This window comes from Mycteria americana, chromosome 1, assembly GCF_035582795.1.
Source record: "Mycteria americana isolate JAX WOST 10 ecotype Jacksonville Zoo and Gardens chromosome 1, USCA_MyAme_1.0, whole genome shotgun sequence".
Taxonomy (NCBI): domain Eukaryota; kingdom Metazoa; phylum Chordata; class Aves; order Ciconiiformes; family Ciconiidae; genus Mycteria; species Mycteria americana.
In genome coordinates this window covers 192709838-192731498 of record NC_134365.1, presented here as the reverse complement: position 1 = coordinate 192731498, position 21661 = coordinate 192709838, and the positions used below count along the sequence as shown (strand labels likewise).

The following is a 21661-nucleotide window of genomic DNA, read 5'->3' as shown; positions in this document are numbered from 1 at the left end:
TCTACAACCTCCTTTCAGGTCGTTGTAGAGAGCAATAAGGTCTCCCCTCAGCCTCCTTTTCTCCAGGCTAAACAATCCCAGTTCCCTCAGCTGCTCCTTATAAGACTTCTGCTCCAGACCCTTCACCAGCTTCGTTGCCCTTCTCTGGACACGCTCCAGCACCTCAATGTCTCTCTTGTACTGAGGGGCCCAAAACTGAACACAGGATTCGAGGTGCAGCCTCACCAGTGCCGAGTACAGGGGCACGATCACTTCCCTAGTCCTGCTGGCCACACTATTCCTGATACAAGCCAGGATGCCATTGGCTTTCTTGGCCGCCTGGGCACACTGCTGGTTCATATTCAGCCGGCTGTCGACCAACACCCCCAGGTCCTTTTCCACCGGGCAGCTTTCCAGCCACTCTTCCCCAAGCCTGTAGCGTTGCATGGGGTTGCTGTGGCCCAAGTGCAGGACCTTGCACTTGGCCTTGTTGAACCCCTTACAACTGACCTCGGCCCATCGATCCAGCCTGTCCAGGTCCCTCTGTTAAACATTCCTCCCCTCAAGCAGATCAACACTCCCGCACAGCTTGGTGTCATCTGCAAACTTACTGAGCGTGCACTCGATCCCCTCGTCCAGATCATTGATAAAGATATTAAACAGAACTGGCCCCAGCACAGAGCCCTGGGGAACACCGCTTGTGACCGGCCGCCAACTGGAGTAAACTCCATTCACCACCACTCTTTGGGCTTGGCCATCCAGCCAGTTCTTTACCCAGCGAAGAATACACCCGTCCAAGCCATGAGCAGCCAGTTTCTCCAGGAGAATGCTGTGGGAAACCGTGTCAAAGGCTTTGCTGAAGTCTAGATAGACAACATCCACAGCCTTTCCCTCATCCACTAGGCGGGTCACCTTGTCATAGAAGGAGATCAGGTTAGTCAAGCAGGACCTGCCTTTCCTAAACCCATGCTGGCTGGGCTTGATCCCTTGGTTATCCTCTACATGCTGTGTGATGGCACTCAGGATGATCTGCCCCATCAGCTTCCCCAGTACCGAGGTCAGGCTGACAGGCCTGTAGTTCCCTGGGTCCTCCTTCCGGCCCTTCTTGAAGATGGGCATCACATTTGCTAATCTCCAGTCAACTGGGACCTCCCCAGTTAGCCAGGACTGCTGGTAAATGATGGAAAGGGGCTTGGTGAGCACATCTGCCAGTTCCTTCAGTACTCTCGGGTGGATCTCATCAGGCCCCATAGACTTGTGTGTGTCTAAGTGGGGTAGCAGGTCACTCACCATTTCCCCCTGGATTATGGGGGCTCCATTCTGGTCCCCGTCCCTATCTTCCAACTCCGGGGGCTGGGTACCCGGAGAACAACTGGTCTTACTATTAAAGACTGAGGCAAAGAAGGCATTAAGTACCTCAGCCTTTTCCTCATCCTTGGTCACTGTGTTCCCTCCCCTGTCTACTAGGGGCTGGAGATTCTCCTTAGCTCTCCTTTTGCTGCTAATGTATTTGAAGAAGTATTTTTTGTTGTCTTTTACAGCAGCAGCCAGATTGAGCTCTAGCTCAGCTTTGGCCCTTCTAACTTTCTCCCTGCACAGCCTCGCTACACCTTTGTAGTCCTCCTGAGTTGCCCGCCCCTTCTTCCAGAGGTCGTAGACTCTCCTCTTTTTCCTGAGTTCGAGCCAGAGCTCTCTAGTCAGCCAGGCCAGTCTTCTTCCCCGCCGGCTCGTCTTTCGGCACCTGGGGACAGCCCGCTCTTGTGCCTTTAGGACTTCCTCCTTAAAGAATGCCCAGCCTTCCTGGACCCCTTTGCCCATTAGGGCTGCCTCCCAGGGGACTCTCTCGACCAGTCTCCTAAAGAGGCCAAAGTCTGCCTGTTTATCACACAGGGTGCCCTATTTAACACACAGGGTGAGGAGTGGAGAATCAGGGAGCATTTTTCTATGGATGGGGGTGGTGGGAGGCACTGTGCTGCGGAGCAGTGGGCAGCCTCAGGTCATCAGTGTGCTGCAAACAGTGGAGAACAAAGATCTCTGCTTTGTTTTCCTCTCTTGCCCGGTCAAAACCCTGCCTGTTAAAATTGCCCCTTGGGACTTTGGGTGACACTTTCCAGTGGAGCTAAGGCAACACAAGATTGTCCCTGGCTTGCTGTAACTTACTCTGTGCCATGTCATTGCTGGTCTGGACAGAGGAGCAGCCCAGGGGGATTTGTGCAGCTCAGCATGGGCTGCTAGCGTTGCTGGTAAGCTGGGCAGAGCATGTCTACATGCAGAAGCTCTCCTCCATCCCCATATCCTGCCTGGCTGTGTTATGGCAGCTGTCAACCACCGTTCCAGGGAAAGTTTCTTACTGAATCTGAATGGCCCTGCACTGAGTCTTGTCCCTCCTGTAGCAATGAATTGGGACCCGTCTTTCCCCCTCTCTGGTTGCCATCTCCATTTGCAGCACTAACAGCGGTCTGGCTTTCCTAAGCCAGCAGTGGGGAGAGAAAAAAGAAAAGAAAAAAAAAGCATCTCCAACAGTACCTGAGGGCGTACTTTTCCAAAACCAAACTTTTGCCCACCTGGCCAGCAATGTGCAGAATGCAGAACACCAGCCCTAATGCTTCTTTAACCCTTGCACAGAGGGGATTACTATACAGACACCCCTGCACACATGAACCTGGGGGATCCCAGCAGCCTGGGATCACCACACTTTCTTTCCACTCCCAAAACTAGGTCACTCACACACCACCACTATTTTTTAAATTAGGGGAATACAGTTTTCATCATCTTAAACAAGGAAAAGACCGAACATCAAACTCCAGAAGTGAGGGAGGAAAAAGGGGCAGGGGCTCTGTGCCCCTGAGGGACACAGCAGGCAGCAAGTGTCGCACACAGTGGCTTAAGCACCTGAAGGCAGACACCGTCTGCTGTCAGCAATTGCTGTGGTTTGGGCTAGAACTGAAATTATGCCTATTCTGGGCACAAGTATTGCTTCTCTTGCCCTAAAATAAGTCCACAGTTTTCAGGTAAAATCTTCTAACCCATTGTCTGAGAGTCTCGGCACAAAATGACCAGAACTGCTCAAAAACCTTCCCATGCTGAGACAGGCAGTCTAGGAAGGAGGTGACTCCAGTTGGGACTGTGGTCAGTTGTACCGCCTCTCTACTGACGGTGATGGACCCTCATTGCAGTCCTCTGTTGTCCAGCGTTGGGGGGATGTCATCTGAACTCTTGGGGTTCTCCCACAGGACAACCCAAGGAGGTTCTCCATGGCATCTTCCTGTCCAAAGGCCTCCTCCAATGCTCGGCAGCAGCAGCACATCTGGCACGCTGCAGCAGGCCACGAGAAGAGCCTTCATTTTCTTTCATTTTTTTAATTTCATGAGGGGTTCTCCCCAGGCCTTGGATGGGCTGCCACAGTCAACTAGCTATTCTGCCATACTGCCAAGATATATGTTCCCCCATTCCAAAATTTTCAGCCTTTTCCCTGAAGAGTTCGGCAAGAAAGGTGGTCTCATGCATATGTTGTTCTGCATATGCAGAAGAAAAGACTTCAGCTCACCCTTCCTAGGCTGTGATTAGCCTGCAAGATTGAATCCAAGCATGCAAATGGATGAGCTAATAACAAAGGGGGCTACAGAACAGTCAGTAGGACTCTTCAGTGCAAAACACCTAAATATGAAACCTAGGTGTGTCAAACTTTGGTGATTGTGGAGCAATCACAAATTCGGATACTAAAGACTTGTACAGTCAGACTGCAGCAATCTTATTTAAGATTCACATATCTATTTTATCATCATCGGATAGTTTTCTTCAGTTTTTACAAGCTAAGAAAAAATGCAGGCATTCTAGCTTAATTTTACAACACACCAGGCATTCATGAAACAGCTGAAGTAAAAGGCTCAAAAGCTGATGCATGTTAGCTGTGCTCTGCAAAAATCAAGATTCTCTTCTCATACCTTAAAATCTAAATGTTACAAAGTGATCCCCAGAGCCTCCATTTAGAGATTTAAATTATCCTCTCAACCTTTCAAGGTATAGAACTCAAAATATATGAGTAAATACATATTTTAAAATGTATGTGAGAAATCTCAAGCCAACATGTCAGAGGCTTCTATACAGAAACATAATGCTTAGCATATAATATGATACCATATAATATCATACCACCTCTTAGCCTAACAGCAAAAGACATATAAGAACAAATTGTCACATGTGTTTGTTACTTCTATAAGAATATCTGTTCCAAGCGCAGTGTCCTTTAGAGGTTTGACAAGGATAAATAGCTAGGTTTCTTAAAACACCACATTAGTGAATACCAGAATATAATTAGAAAAGGTATGGATTAGCCTTTCTTGACCTTTTACTGTGACAGGTATTCACTGATAATCTTGACATTACTGAAGTAGACAGTTATTGAAATATAACCAGATTAACCCCAACAGTCCTAAATGCCTACAGTCCTAAATGCCTAAATGCTACAGTCCTAAATGCCTCAGCCGTAAAAGATGGGTTAGTTTCCTAAGTTGTTTCATTAGATACACGGGATTACTAAAGATTAAAAATTAATACTCCTCTTCCCTAAACGCGGTCTGGATTTTGGACAGTTTGCCGTCTAGAATGATATTCCAAAGGAATATTTAAAAGGAAAAACAGAACATGAAACAGGTCTTTAAAAGTCTTGTAATCTCAGAACAAAGTACATCATTGATCTATTGATAAAACCAGCATTTACATTAGTTTAAAAAAAAATAATCAATCACTGTAAAGGAGACTTCTCTCCATTCACACTCCTTAAGAGAACATTAACAAAAATTAATGACAATACAAACCAATTAACACGGATCATGGTTCTTACCCTGGTAACTTTTCACTAGTGTCATCTTGTTGTAATCTTCCGATAAAATGAATTCCTGAGGGAGGGGAAAGAAAAAACAAAAGAAACAGTGCTTAGAGATGTAAAGTGTTTGAGAGGGTAATGAATTCAAATGAAAACAAAGGTAAGCTCTCCCTTCTTTGCAACCACAGCCCTGTCTATACTTTTGCTAATTTTGAGTACCTCCATCTAAAAAACTAAATTATTTCACTTTTTAAAGCTGACTAAGAACATCACAAGTGCTTCTGAACAGAATGGTGGAGGTAAAGAGGAACTATTAAAAAAGAAGTCAAAAAGGCTATCGGAAATGGCTGGCTACGAGCTGAGGTACCACAAAATGAGAGACCTGAGATCTGGCATGTAGCAAACACTTACTGCTCAGGACTACCTGGGCAGAAACCTGCATGTGTACACAGCTATGTGTGCACACGCACGCATGTGTGTATACACATGGATCCATGCGCGTGCATGCACTACAACCCAACCCGAACACTCAGGAAACTCAATATAAATATGTAAGAGACCCTTGAAGTTGCTCAGTCCAAACTAGTTACCAATAATCCATGATGGGAATACATTTCAGGTGTCTGTTCAAAAGTCTCTCAGTGCTTCAGACAAAGAGAAACTCAGACTTTTTTTTGCCTCCATTTTATCCCACTATTGGTTAATATTTGTTCTGGTATCTCAGAAGCAGACTTTCTTGCTTTGCTACTGCTTCATTGTGGCTAACAAGCAGTTGTGCGTGGGATGGAGGGTGGCTTAGCCCAGGCTGTGGCTGCCTGGGGAGAGATGCGTGGTGTGACCTAGCCGGGCTTGCTCCTGCGGCCAGGGAAGAGCACACCTATGGGGACTGCTCTGCAGTCCTGCCGCCTTGGTGCTGCTGTTTAACTGCCAATATGGCTTTTGCACCAGGAAATGATGAAAACAGCAGCTAAGAGTCTGCATGGCAGCCTCGCCTCCTGGAGAAACCCCATGTGGTTAAACCGACTGAGCACCTGGGTGTCCCTGCCGCTTGTTTTGAAGAGGAGAGGTTGCTCAAAGCAGGGCCAGAGTAGCCACAACAAAACTCCTCCAACATCCCTCTGGAGGAAACACCCAGGTAAAGGGTAGGCTCTGTGGCCCCACCGCATGAATTAGCTTTCAAACTGCTGTCAGGTACCTACATGTGTACATCATGTACTCAGAGAAACACAAAGAAAAAACAAGGAGTGTAAAAGCATCTCATATTAATAATTTATAGCAAACAACACAGAAACTCCCTGAGCTAATCTACCCTGGGGACAGAAGAAGCAAAACCTAACTCATTTAATCTGGAAATAGGGTGAAAATAAGAGAAGCATTATAAACACAAGATAAGCTAAATTTTAAAGCACACAGTTGTGAAATACTCATGTATAAGCACTGTCAAAAGCACTGGGCAACATGCAGGTGGAGAGGAATGGATGTCAGGAGCCTACAGACTATATTTAAGGCAAACCAAACATTTAGTGCAAAAGAACATGAGAAGGCATTCTAACCACTGAAAAGCCAGTATTTACCCACAGTTTCCAATCTGGAATAAAAAAAAAGGTCACTCTGCATTTTCTGTGGGGTCACTGTAGGTAATCTGCATGGCTTTGCAGCACCAGGATTACCCTAACACATCATATCTACTGCTTGGCACCAAGGTGGAGAGGCTACAATACTCCTCTGTGGAACATCTACAGATCCCAGCTTCCAGGAAAACAACTGTGAGTGAGTTGAGGCAGCTATGTATTTTGCTGGTTTTAGGCTTCTGCTCATAAGTTAGTTATAAATATGGCCCCTTGAATTGCTCTGCTTCCTCTTACTTTCCTTAATCTGCTCCACCTCCCATTAGCTTTCCCCTGGCACCTGAGGACTACAGTGGGGAGTGTTATTTAAACAGCAGTAACAAATCAATTAAGTCAGCTGGATTTCTATACCAGGGTCACCTTAACTCTACAAACCACAGAACGTTAAAAATCTGCTATATCTCCCTAGCTACTTACAGGGGAAGTGGTTTTCATTAACCACTGCCTGAAGAATGCTAAACCACCACATGAAATGCTTTACTACAAAGCCTACTTGAAGCAAGACCCTTTGCTATGAATGCTAACTTTCTGCTGTCATTACCTAAAGGGAAATGGCTTCAATTGCTGCAACACCTGATGGGAGAGTATGTCTGCCTTTCCCACCAATTTGGCTGTCCTGGTACCGACCCCAACTTTCATTGTGGTGGCACAGAGATGCTGGTGACTTCAGGTGGGATGAAGAGCGTGGTTTGCATTCTCATTTTTCTTTGCAATTTTCCCTTGATAAATTTGACATGGCCACTCTGTTCCGTGATCTGAACAGTCCCACAGTTTCAGTGGAAGACTGAAAAGGCTTTTGAGTCTCTCCGTTATAATACAGTGAATCAAACACAACTGCAGTTTATAAGGTTCCCCCAAGTATTGATTAGCTCTGTCTGCTTTAATACAAACCACAGCTATGTACTATTAATATATCGCTCCATCCAAAGAGGTAAACAAACACAGTACAAAATAAACACAGTTCCATTAACCTGAATACTGGATATAATTTTTTCTTCTTTTTTTTTTCCCCCTGAAGACTTTGTGCTTCTCACTTTCTCCTTTGAAAGCATATGATAATTTGCAATGCATTTTCTTGTTGTGCACTTTCTAATCTTTCTCCAGTTCCTTTACTCCCTGCTCCCCTTTATGCTATCACATGTTCTTCCATCGCACTCATTCCCTTCTCCCTCTCAAGGCCAAATGTATTAGCTGCATCAATAGACAGGTATTTTAGCACAGGACACCTTGCTCAAGAAATTCATGCCCTATTGCACATACATTGTGTCATGTGCACTACAAAAACACCGACTACATCTCTTTAACATTGTACCAGCAGAAACTGTTTTTTTATCCTTCCATACATAGATGTTTTGCTCCTCTCAGAGCTGCTGACACTCAGTTCTCATTAGGCAGTTTTGGGTTCTTTTTAATGAGCTAGGAAGGCTGGGGTCACCCGCACAGCTCAGTCGGTGCTTGTGAACAGAACACAGAAAGATTTCCAAGTCCTGTGCGAGCCCTTGTGCACAAGAGGGGCTGGGATATATCAGAGTGCTCGAGATGTCAAAACCAAACCCCCTCCTTGCAGGGATTAAAAACATTTTTTCTGGCAAGATCGCTCTTTGCTCTTCCAAGGGTTTTTTGGAGCTACTTTACTACCTTTTTTGCCATACTGAAAATGTTAGTGCTCAGTCTTGGCTGTTTCAGGTAAGCTTATTATTACAACAGTGACTTGGTACCATGAAAGCCTTCATAAAGCAGAAAGGAGAAGTCTTGAGCATCTGAAAAGACTGTCCAATCTACTGCTCACTGTTGTACAAAGACAATTATACCTTCATGGAACACACCTCCCTCACACTGAAACACATACACCCACCACAAACTTCTCTTGAGCCTAAGACCTCTGTAAATCCTTACCATGGAAATATTATCAGCCTCTTGTTTCAAATTGCTCTTGCTAAGGCAAATAAAATCCATACTCAGGTGTATGCCATTTCAGTCCGTGGCCATGGGGCTGGCTGACATGGCCCAGGGTCTAAGGAAGACACGTCTTTCCAGAGCTGCAGGTGGATGCCAACTGATGTATCCCAAAATAGCACTAGAGACCTCTGCTTAGGCAACGGAATCAATTTCTGAGAGTTAATAATCTTTCTATATTAGTTATGTGTTACCCATTCACAACCTAGTTCCCACCCCAGGGAATTTACAGTTTGTACTCTGATAGATGATGCCATTTTGACAGCACATTGCAGATGTCCTTAAAGGCTTGATTTTGTCCTGTTAACACAAGTGACCGACAGCACTCTCACCACATTTTCCAGAGAAAAACAAACCTGTTTTAGAAATGGAAGAGAATAAAGACTCTTAAATCTACTGTCAGACCCTACATCTATGTCTGTTGCAAAGAAAGCTCTATAAAATGATTACAGTGTTTTCACTTTATAACATACAAAAACTGGGAGAGGACAGAAACGATCACGTAGTTTTCTTGAAGGAAAAAATAGTAAACTTCCCCTAGTGGCAGAGTGGAAGGGTGCACATCAGCAATTAGAGCCTGACTCAGTCTCAGGTATTCAAAGTGCTGTTTATGGCCAAACCTGTAGAGACCTGCAAGATCAAATGATGTGGAAGATGAATCTATCTTAATAAGTACCATGCCCCAGGAAGAATTCTGAAGAGGTTAATCTGGTGCCCTATTGTCCTGTGGCCCTGCCCGAGGTGTGTAACAGCTTCATCTAGACACAAACATGGTCAGCAAAAAAGGTCAATTTAATTCAGCTTCAGCTACTTAAAAACTAAATCCCTCGTTTAAATCTCCCCAGAAATGGGGAGAGATTTATGCCATTCTAAAACAGTTTCTAGGCTAAGTAACATGGGTATCTCCAAAGAAAATTCACCTCTCCTCTACTGGCTGCAGAACCTTATGATTAACTTTATCTAGGAAGCTGACTTTCAGATGGATGAAATTAGGTGAGGAGTCTCATCTTGGCTGTGGAAGTCTCCTGTCTATTGCAAGTAATTAGACCTTTCCTCTGTTTCTTCTTCTTGTGGTATCTTGAGAGACTTGCACCCACTAAAACATGTTTTTCTCCACTTCAGAGCAAGGAATTTATGACCACGATAAGGTCTTTTGGCTTCCAAAAGGGACCTCAGGCAGTCCGTAAGACATAAAGTAACAGAAATATAATTTCTTCTCAAAAAAGATTTGCAAAGCGTAAAAAAAAGATAATAGGAAACTTTTTTTTTTTACTTTAGGTAGCACTGCTCTTCAAGGGAGATGCTAGACAATCTTTTGCTCAAGAGAATGGTCTACTGTGCTGCACAAATGTTTGTGCAGCCTTCATGTCGAGAAGTTACAAAAGGTTGAAAACAATCTCTTCATCTTTGTAGAAGAAAAAATTGTCACCCTGTTTCACAAGGAAAGGTGGCCATACAAGCTCACCTCATGGTGGCTTTGCTGGAACATCTTTCTTTGACAATAGCATTGCCGCCCATCCTTCTCAAAATGCACCATACACATTTCTGAGGTGCCAGGCTTATAACCAAAATCCATACAGTTTACAAAAATTTCGCAAATACCATCTTGGCTTTAGTGCAGACAGCTGCCCTTATGTTAACCTGCAAACACTCATTCAGTTATAAAGCCCGTAAGGCAGAGACAACAGCAGTAAAAATCTGAAATGATGGTAAAATGATCTTAAACTGGAAGAGGAGTCTGTTGATGAGGCATAGGTGAAAAATACCTTTCTGACCCATGACCCTCCCACAAAGTGATACAGCTCGTTACTCATCATCCCACAAGAAAAATCCAATGAATAAGGTCAACTGCTACCCTCTGTCCCAGACCTAAAAGACAGACTCTTGTTTTAATACCCTGCTTCCTTTCCACGCACACAGATCTCTCTTAGGTGTTAATGAACCAAATTTTTTGGCAACAGCACTGCCAGTTAGGAGCAACTCCTCTGAAGGAAATGAGAGGAAAACAAAATCTGAACCCTGAAGTTTGGAAAAGCAGCTAGATATGGAGCAGAAATCCACCTTCTGCCTCTCAGAAGATTATTTTTCCCCTCTTAATTGTCGCTTTCAGAAAACTTTGGTATGGTATGATTAACGAGGCACTCAAATTTAATAAGACAACAGCTGTTTTTCTGCGTTGTTATTTTTTAAGAGATATGCAAATTAAGATAGTTTGTTGAGTTGCCTAATAAATACTGTAAACCCCACTCAATCTCTTTGTGGCAGTTGGAATGAAAGTTGTAATAATCTGCCATTTTCTAGACTACGGCTTCGATTCCACTACCAGTAAAAAGTCTCTCTCCCAAACACTAGCAAAAATATCCTCACCACAACATCACACATATACTTCTCAAAAGGGAAGCATTTCAACTAGAAATCTTTGGATGTACTTACTGAGATTGTACCATTGTCTAGACCTATGGACAGCCTTCTGGTTTCCGGGTTAAAAGACATGCATGAACATGGAGCTGAAAAAAATGAACATGTTGATGAAGTTAACAAAACTGTGATTCTCATTTTCTTGAAGTTCTGGAAAGCCTAAAACTAGCTAACATCTAACATGCTTTATGATGCTGTTCAGCATTTTGCCCCTTCCAATACACAAGCATTAAAAAAAAGAAATGCTCTTGCAATTCATTCAACCCTATCCTATTAGGACATGGAACAATAGCTATTTCTTGCTCCAGCTCCTTCATTTTTTCTTACTACTTATCTGAAAACAGGCATGTCATACAAGAGCAGCGGTGGTGTTTTGATATAAGAGGCACCTGACATTTCAGTATAAATCTGAGAGATTAGTTAGCTGAATAATTTAGTTTTTTACACTTGCCTGAACTTTACTGACAATAAAAGAAAACACTGTATTATGTCAGAGGCTTGCATCCTATACCTGCAGTAAGAAAGTTAACCTGTAGGAATCAACATATCAGCCAATATTAAGGACTGTGAGTCCAACTGTCCCCTACTCTAGTTTTACCACAGACAACGCTATGACAGTAACACATACTATGGCCAAAATAAAAGACTGTATTGAAAACTAGCCATTGTTTTATCACATCAATATTAGCCTAATAAACATCAGGATATACTCTTAAATTGCACACAAGTCAGTTGTACTATGTTCCCCCGAGGATCTAGAAGGGTTCACGTCAAGGATAAAACCAGAATTTTCTTGCGAGAATCCAAGAGCTACATTTGGTTTAATGGAGAAACTGTGAAGTTGCATTCAGAAGGCAGGGATCATTTTTACTGCTCAACACAGCAGCATGCAGCTGGGAGTCCTGCTATCCCAACAGAAACCTTCAGGAATCATTTTGCAGCAGCAATTGCCAGCTGCAGCTTGGGGCAGGCATTCTTGCTCCTTCAATAGTGATGAGTGTTTTTTAAACCATATTCTTGTGATGAATATAGAGTAAAGTCAGATGTGCTTTTAGTTCTGCTTTTTTCCCCTTCTTGGTTTCTACTCTCCATTGTGATTACTTGCAGTGTTTTTGTCACTAACAAGCTTGGAGTCCTCTCTTTTGCAGTACTGTATATCTGGTATATTCTCAATTTGTATAACGTCTCATCTAGGATTAAACAGTCCATAGCTCAGCAAATCTTCCTCGACAGTTTAGTTGGCAGCAAAGCTATATGAAGAAAAGGAGAGTCTATGCTGACTGCTTAACAAAACTTGTTCTACCTTCAGTATTGACTCCCCCTTGAAGCATTTCGTAAAGGACAACCAACCGCAAGCAGAAAGCCTACCAGATCCACATCCAGGCAGGCACCTCATTTTATTTATTTCCTGGAAGGGTTGACTGAATTAAATCAAAGAAAAGGCTTCAGTTCAAGGAAACTGCTGGAAGGGAAACACTTAAATTAGGGCTACTAACAGTGACAAAATTGCTCCTTCCCATACCTCTCCCTCAGAAAAGGCAAACTCGAATCATGCCTTCGGATGGTGGTGTATTACTATTATACTGAGGCTTCTAGGGCTGTAGCAGGATGAGACAGTTGTAGGAAAAACAGAAAAAAAGTAGTTTTAAGCAGAATAAACATCAAATCCTTTTAAAGGCACTTAATGCCAGAATGGGTATATTCTACATATCAGCTTCAAACGCTAGACACTGTGCAGACGCTGAAAGAGCTACTAGTAACTCTGAAGGCAATAAACAGCTTCCAGAGAAAAAGTCTCAGGTAAATTAGCTATTTGAAGTATGCTTTTCCCAAATAGCCTGAAACACTTCAGACACAAAAGGTGCAAGCAACTGCTTGACACGGGCTGATTACAAAAGAGTCACTTCTAAATTCCAGACCCTTGTGTACACAGTCATAGCAGTGTAAAGATACTTATTTTGCTATAATCGTTTTCCTAAGGGAATTCTTCAGCAACACACGCTCTTGGAAAAATCATTATGTCAGCACTAAAATCATGTCCACACTGGCTACGCTAATGTAGTTATAGTGATGCCAGTTGTAACAAGACTGCAGCAGCTTATGCTTTAGTGAAAATAAGATGACATTCAGATACTTAAGCACTTAGGCTCATGAAGAAGGGGGGGGGGGGGGGGGATAAAAAAAGGAAAAACCAAACCAAAGCAAAAAACCGCAAACCCTAAGCTTCTGAGATGTTTAAGATCCTTTTAAAATAATAGCCAGGAAAAATAACAGCACTCCGAAGGCCCTCTACTTCAGTACCTAGCTACGATTTGGATTTCAGACTGGAAAAAGATTGATCTGAACTACTACAGAGGACAGGCAGGATATTACTGATGCAAAAGTCTGGCTGTAGTCTTTATCTTAAATGCAGGGCAAATACACACTGATTTTAGCCTTTGGAAAATGAATTATAGAGGAAAAGCCCAATTACATACTTCATGCTCTCAACAGTGTGTCAGGGGCTGACAGAAGTAGAAAAGAAATACAAACTTTGTACCTGCAGTTTCAGGGACATCCCCCCTTTTGAAGTGCCTAAAAGTGGCATAGTTTAAGACCGAAGGAACGTGTTTTGCTTTGCAGTTTTTTTGTTCTCCCGTTCAAAGCAAAGTGTTAGCTATGAAAACCATCGTAAGACAGACAGTGTATTATCTGCCTCAAAGACTGGATACTCCACTGTTCCTCACTACAATAAATCCTTTACTCTGTTCCACATCTGTGAGAGGTTTTTGTTTGGCTGGGTTTGGGCCTTTTTGGGTGGCTTTTTTTTTTTTTTGGCAAAGCTTACTTCTCTTGACTACAATTCCTTTCCCTTTCATAAATTTGTGTCTACAAAGTTGGTTTTTTTCTCCTGTACAGACACTGCCCAAAAGTCACACATCTAACCATAGTTACACATCTATAATCTGTGTTGCACATATGTAACCAAGGGTACACATCTAACCATGAGGAGGGCTAACCTGCTTGTCAGAGGTCTGTTGTTAATACAGTTGTTGAGACAACACTAGCGTGAAGGAGACGCATTAGCGAGGTTTCCAGCTTACCTAGTTTGCCTTACTGATGATATAACGGTGTGTATAACACCCACAGCTCTTTCTTTCTCATGGGCTAGAGGAGATGATAAAAAATGTGGCCACCATGTTGTCCAGAATTTTCCAACCACAGAAACACCCATAGGCAGGGCATAAAATTTCATAATTGGGGAAATCCCACCTCTAAACAGCAGTAAGTGTCCTTACTCAGAAAGGATTTACAATCTTGATCTTTTTTCCAGGTGTTAATGGGTTTCACATTCAGAATGCACTGATGGCCTCATTTAGTGCAGAGCTTGACCAAAGCACATGGCTGACTTGGCCCAACTCCTCATCCTCCTCATCTCCCAGAGCACCCAGGGCGCAAACTTAGTTATTAAGGCTACCTGATATCAAATCATAAAAGGGTGTGGGTCATGCACCACCGTAACCAAAGCCACGAGTCATGCTAATGGTGTATCTATAGGTGGGACTGCCATTCACAGCTTGCTAAGCAGCACAAAGGCACCATCGTGCCTACCACATTTTTACATAGAGAACCTCTGGGGAGTCGTTTTCCTCTAGACAACAAAAACCAATGTGAACCTAAAGCAGAGGACCATCAAAAAGGTGATCCACACAGAAACAGACAAAACGATCATTTCCAGTCAAGTGCAGACTTGTGCAAAGACTGACTCAGAGCCCTTCCTACGATTTCCAAGCTTAAAGCCATGGCTGATGACAATGCAACTGGCATTGCTCCACTTGTTAATTATACCAGATCGTTCTTGAAATTGGTGAATAACACAGCATAATTTTAATATCTCATGGCTCAAAAGCTTACCAGACTTCTAAGTGAAGAAGCAGTGTCAGGTGTTCAAATTTATGAAGGAGCTTTAAAATAGACCCCTTTGAGTGGATCTGGATCTACTCCATCACTTCCAGTGAAGCTGTTATTACTGGCAATAATGCAGCCTTGCTAAGACCAGAGGAGGACCTAACAAGATTTTAAAATGCAAATGTATGCAAAAACATCACATGGAAAAAGAGAAGTGTCATTGCCAAACTGCTAAAATAGCTATTTTGTAACAGCTTGACTGGGGAAAGCAAAACTCTTAGGACAGGTCAAGGGAACTCAGGCCACTGCTAGTGATCGTGACAGAGCTCCACAGACTGCCACATCATTAGCTGGCTTCCAATACCTTTTTGTGCAAAATCTTGAGCAGAAAGTACCTTTAGAGGCTTGACCAAAGGAAGAAGAGAGATCCTCCTCTCTACCAAATGAATGCTTTCTTAGAGCAGGCAGTCAAACACCATGGCCACTCTAGGGTCCCAAGCTGATGTTGTGGTACTATTGATCTATTCAATATTTTACGTATCATGGAGACAGATGTTTCTTCCAAATCTAGCTATCTCAGTGTAAAATAATTCTTTCTCCAGACAGTAAGAACACCTCAGTGGGACTTGATAAATGCTCCCCCATCTGTGGATTTAAGGTCAGCTTCATAAGCTTTCCAAAGAGAGGCTAACCCAGCACATCTGAATCTGACTGAGGAGCATCAGCATACCCCTGCTGCTGGTGACCTGCAGAGTTACACTCCTGCACTCAACACAGGGGTTATGACAAACAGCTAGGGCTGTGATTTCTTCAACTGTCTCTTGGAAAAATGGACATCGATCTGCAGTTCCTTTTAAAGCATGAACACTCTCTTTGCAAGAGGAGACATACAGCAGATCATACTGGAGGGATCCATCAGGGAGACTTGGTTTTCCACATTTAATTGCAGCGGTAAAATGATTCTGTTTCTTCACTGGAAGAGCTGCCTTCCCTGTCTAGTATCCTCTCCATCATATTAGCTGGTGCAGGATGTTAAGTTCCTACCAAGTAAAACCATTTACCATTGCACTCTAACGGACTGAGCACATGCAGTAGGAAGGGCAGAGTGATTTATACTGGAGACTTACAAAGCTTTATAGACTCCATTAGCGGCAGAATGCAAGACTACATTTTGAGCTCCCACATTTTTTAATCTATGTTTGCATGAAATGCTTATCCCTTGCTAGCATATCTGTATCCTTTTGCTGCTGTAATCCCTGATGCCTCTTGGAAGCATTAGCATGCAACTTAGTAAAGCTTCACAGAAACCAAGAGGATTGTTCAAGAATAATATTTAATACAGAGTGGTAAGCTTACAAGTGGTCATAAACATGAAGCTTCATCAAAACCAGAAAAGCCATTTTTCAAATACACAGTAGATAGCAAACATCTCCTTATACTTACATGGCATTGCATGGTATATGCTGGGCCAGTACTGCCCACTGTCTCTCTTCAGCCAGACACGAACTGTTCTACAAAAGAAAAAACACAAAACACACGTGAGGAAGAATGAAAAAGTAACCATGAATGAAAACAAAGTGGTGACGATGAATGCACAAAACCTTCTTCAAAATTATATTATTTTGCTGAGAGGGAAAATAAACATGCGAACTCCTACAGCAGCCTTATACATCAACCTCAGATTAAGCTCTGTAAGGTGATGAGGGTAGCCCATTCCTTGGCTCCATGTAGTATTCAACATCTCGGCTGAACACATCACGACAGTATTTGGAAACTGCTATGGCTTTTTGTTCTTTGCCTTTCCCAAGGACTCAAACACCACTGTTCATCCAACGCCTCAGATGAGGATTTGGGACACCCTAGGTAGGCCAGGAAAGCACACCTGTATCAGCCCATCCAGTCCCCTGCAGAAGCCTTCCCTGTGCTCTCAGGGTAGGCCTTGGTCCATCTGCTGCCTGTTATTTCATTGTTCTGCTTCAGAGAAACCTCTAAGCAAAGGAATGAGGTTCTGAGATTTTCAGCTTCTATTTACAAAGATTATGTCCATTTGTGCCAACAATGAGCTCTTCAGCTTCAGGACCTTCCCCTCTCCTCAGTATACTCAGAGTGCTATCAGATACCCGTTGAGCATCAGGCTGAAGAAGCCAAACTCTTATCCTTCTCTGAAGAGGATGATCAAGGCGACAGGCAGACTGGCAGTCCTCCTCTGTTTCATCAGTTTGGAGTTGCCATCCTTGAATAGAGGCACCTAGAACCATGCAGTCTCCAGGCCCCTCCACAAACACATCGGTGGTTTCCTCTCTGCTAGAAGACCTTCTCAATGTATCTGAGGATTACTTTTGCTTTCTCATAATCATATCATACTGGCAGCTCCCTGTCACTCAATCCATGCCCTTCACACACTTGAGACGCTTGTTGCTTGTTTGCTGAGCAAAAGATCTGGACTGATGTACCATCTGGGTCATTAAATATTTATTATTTCAGTCCTCAGTGTCATCCACTTGTTTTGGTCCAAGCTCTGAAGTCTCTTTCTAATTGAAGCTCACTCTCAACTTTAGTTCATCAGCTAATTTCATCAAAACATGCCTAGTAACAGTGTCACCAGTTAAAGCAGCAGGCAACCAGTAATCTCCTGCTTGTTCCTGCATAGCCCACTGTCATCTCAATTATAGCCAACTGTTACCTGCCTTACTGTTCCTCAAATCTTTATCATCTCCAATTTTAAGTAGTAAACTCTCCATATAATACTGTATTCCATGCGTTACTGATTTACACCAATGTATCAACCTTCTCTAGAAAATTTAGTTATCCAAGACAGCATTGTATTAGTGTAGCACAATAGATTTTAACCCGTCACCCACTTCTATTTAGTCTTTTTCACCAAAGTTAGTATGCAATAGTAGGTAGAAGAGGGATCTAAAAAACTATTGTTAAACATAAGCCTTATTTTCATGTAGCAAATCTATAACTTGCACTTGATAGCATTAAGGAAAAAAACCAAGCAAAAATGGCTCTTTCCAGTTGACGAAAGATGTGGAAATATAGCTTATGGAGAAGACTACATGGTCACTCCTACTGTTACCTTATTTTCATGGAAAAGCAGATTTCAGCCCTTTTTAGCCAGTAAAAGTTTAGAGCAATACATTAACATAATATAAATGAATCTAAGACATTACATACACAAATCGAGTCTGAACGGAAATGCCATGCATTTATTATATAATAAAGCAATTCAAGAACTAGTTATCTATCCTGCAAACTTCAGGCTAAGGGCTGCACCACTATGTGTTCCTGGACTGCATATATCCAAAATCAGGTTTCTGCTCATCCTGCCCTTCATCCAAACTCATTTTTCAGCAAATAATTCAGAGACCTGCGTATCTGGGCACTACACAAGCTGCATCATTTTAGAAATGTCTCAGGCATACACTTTGACACAGCATGTGGCTCTAAAAACTAGTATTTCACTGGGTCAGCAAGTCCCACGGTTAGAAAACTCTCACAAATTACTCAAAACATAAAAAATTCAGTATAATTACCTCCTAAGCCTAACAGCCTTTTTGCAATGAACACAGCAGCAGCTCTTCAGCAGATCTGAAGCAAAAGCACCAATACTTTTTCAGGGACAATTCATCAGCTGGTAACAATGGTATCGCATTGACAATAGCGATAGGGCCAAATCCTTCTGTCATTTCTTGCTGTAGCTAACCATAGCTGTTGTCAGAGTGGCACTCTGCATCCAGACATCAGCACACAGGTCTGGGAAGATGCCCACAGCCATGGGGCTGTACACCAGATTTGGGACAGGGTCCAAAACCTTTGGGTCCATCCAAAGGGGTCCACCTTTGCTAAGAAGGTGATCACTGTAATTCTGGAAGCAGATCAGCCCCTTTGTTTCCCAAACAGGCGAACTCTTACTAATGTGTTTATCCGCGACAAGTGAAGTTATCATGGGAATGAATGAGTGTGCACAAAAAAATAATGGGACGAGTCACAGGGAGCTGAAATAACTCAATAAGCAACAGCACTGAGGAGGTGCACCAACATCCTGTGAGAGACTTGTCTTTCTTGACCATCCCAATCCATATAGTCAGTGCCACCAGTTTCAAAACTCCCAGGCTTTGACAAGGCTGCCTCTCCTCTCCACTTTAAGGTTCTGGCAAATAATAAATCCAGTACAACATAGTACAGATTATTTAGCTTGTTAAGAAAAGGATTATGCACAAGAGAAGATTTTTCAAAAGCTAAAGGAAATAAAAATCAATTTTATTTGTGAAAATGGCAATAATTTGGATGCTTTGGGTTGGTTTTGTTGTTGTTTTTTAAACTGTACCCACTACAGACTTACTAATTAATTTGACAATTATGTCGATGTTAAGACTGTTAGCTGAATGATATTGAAACAAAAATACTTTCTGCTTAAGTTTAAAAAAAAAATATCGAAAAAAACAAAAAACCAAACTGGTGGAGGTTCCTAGTTAAGAGTGAAACTGCTTTTACTAGTGTAGGCCTCTTTTATAGGCACATAGTGTGCTCATTTAATTATGTAGTCAAATATATTTCCATTCAATGACTAATTCATGCAAAATGAGAAACAAAGCACTCTAAGAATAAAAAGAGTATGAAAGGATGTTATCTAACTGTAAGGTGTGTGAAAGGGAACATAACCAGCAAGTCAGTTCATGTAACTCATTACAGAATACTTATCTTCCCAGTAAATCATTTTAAATAAAGGAAAACAAAAGATCTTGTAAACAAATTATTTTAAAATTAAGGACAATTACTAAGCATCTCTTCAAAACAAGCATTTAAAAGTTATGTTAAGCATTATAATGGAATTCCAATATCTATCTATAAGCTGATGTAAAAGTGTATAAATTCTTCCTTACGTCAGAAAATGATGGCTCATGATTTTCTTCTCTTAAAATCACTGTATTAGATAAGGCATTTTATTGAAAGAAGAAAAACTGACCTCAGTTCATTAAACTTTTCTGGGTAACTTTTTCTCAAAGTAGATTCAGGCTAAAGAAAAAACTGCACCAACAACTGAACTTGGGAGAAGCCAAATGCTCTTGGAAGCCAGTGTCTTTTTCAGCTGCAGTTCTGCACATTTTTGTATACTTCTTAACACAGTACTACCTACTAGATGTGAAACCCAGAGCTTTTGAAGCTTCTAAAGAATGCAAAGAAAAAAACCAAGCATGAGTGAAAAGAAGCTTTTTTATGGATATATAGCATGAAGAGTACTTGCTGGTTGCATGGTTAATGGACTTAAACTCAGCACCCACCCAGGTCGGGATCCATTCTTCAACTGCTCTAGAGTGATTCAGTCGGCATCACCATGGAAATGAGCTGTCCCTTCCTTTTGTTGCCAGTGAATTGGCTTGGAAAGATTTTTAGAACCTGTCAAATCAATGGATATTCTTCTAGTCTTTTCATAACAGAGATGATTTATTTTTAAATGAGATAGGCTATACAGAAATAATTCTGCCGTGCAAAACACAGGCTATGTCTTCGTATATTAAGGGGATGTGAAAAATGTGTATTTTAAAAGAAGAATTGCTTCTCTCTGTTATGCTCAAGAACATGTGTCTCAAGTCCAGGTGGCTGTGGTTGTACCGGCAGCTCTCAAACGCACGGCCAGGCTGTGCACGTGTGCAGGAGGTAGGCTTCGTCTGAGCACCTACTACTCATGCAGGTGCCTATGTCACCAGCAGCACGTCCACCTCAGCATGGCAGCTCCGCACTTCACCATCTACCGAAAATTATTCCAACAGTGGTACGTTCCATGGTATCTTCTCTCTGATAAAGACATTTTGCTCATACAAATCCTAGTTTGTGCATTTAGGTTGCAGTGTCCCCATGAAAGTTTGCAGAATGCTGCCGTGAAGGATGCAAGATTCTCTGCTCGGTCCCTACTCTGGCCTGAGCTTCTTGTCATCTCACTGCTGGAAAACTGGGTGTCTCTTGGAGCTGTAAAGCTGAGTCTCTGGGACTGACTCAAAGGCAGGGCTCTTGTCTTTTCTCCTTGGTGCCTTGGGTAAAATCAAGGGACAAGACAAATACTGGTGTTGCATACAGTACAGACATATTAGACATGTCTAAGCACTGTCCCAAGATGTTTGCATGTTGCTATACTGTGAACTCTGTTGTAGCGAGATCCAACACCACCGTTACCTCAAGAAACAAGTTATCCCTATTCCACTCCATTTCTCCAGAATATCCATAAACCCACCAGTTCTAGTTGTACAGTGTGAGTAAAGAAATCCGATATATCAGTTACCCATAACAGATCCCTCCTCTCCTGTTTGTGAATGTTTTCCTTCCTCACTCCTGCCTTTTTAAACATTTCTCTTTGCAGAGATGCACTTGTGTAACGCACTATTGCCTTCATGCCCCAGGCATATGCCAGCTATATAACAGAGCAGAGGTAACCCTCAACACGTACAATTTACTACAATATTTTGTAGGTATTCTTGGGCTTCAGGAAATTGTTTTAAATGGCATTTTAAGATACTCCGTATTGTTGTTTATACCTTGGACCACATATTGTGGATTTTTTTTTATCTCCTGTCTTGCTGAGGGACCAAGAGGGTAAGCATCAAACCCAGTACAAGGTGTGAAATGAGTTTTAAATGGCATTTTAAGATACTCGTCATTATTGTTTATACCTTGGACCATATATTGCAGGGTTTTTTGATCTGTCTTGCTGAGGGACCAAAAGGGGTAAGCATCAAACCCAGTACAAGGTGTGAAATTACTTTTATTCCTATTTGTATTGAGCGCCTGGTACAGAAATTTTAATCTGTCACTTTCTAAAGTCATATCAGACTCATCCAGAGATCAACGCCTGCCCCGTGCCCATTACTGCTTCTTGGGAAAGGGAGGTAGGTCATCAGCGCAAGTGACATTACATGGTTAAAAATAAAGACATCCCCTTCTGTCAGCTGTCCTAACCACAGAGCTG

At 42.4% G+C, this 21661-nt stretch overlaps 1 protein-coding gene across 2 annotated transcripts in view; it reads right to left on the bottom strand.

Moving 5' to 3' along the window:
* Positions 1-21661, bottom strand: part of WDFY2 (WD repeat and FYVE domain containing 2) — a 67973-nt gene that overhangs the window by 17273 nt on the left and 29039 nt on the right. For both annotated transcript variants that reach the window (XM_075489969.1, XM_075489977.1), the window contains 3 exons: positions 16138-16205; positions 10822-10895; positions 4823-4877 (listed from right to left, as the gene is read on the bottom strand). In XM_075489969.1, the coding sequence (XP_075346084.1) occupies positions 4823-4877; positions 10822-10895; positions 16138-16205 (197 nt within the window). The remainder of the gene's footprint in view (positions 1-4822; positions 4878-10821; positions 10896-16137; positions 16206-21661) is intronic.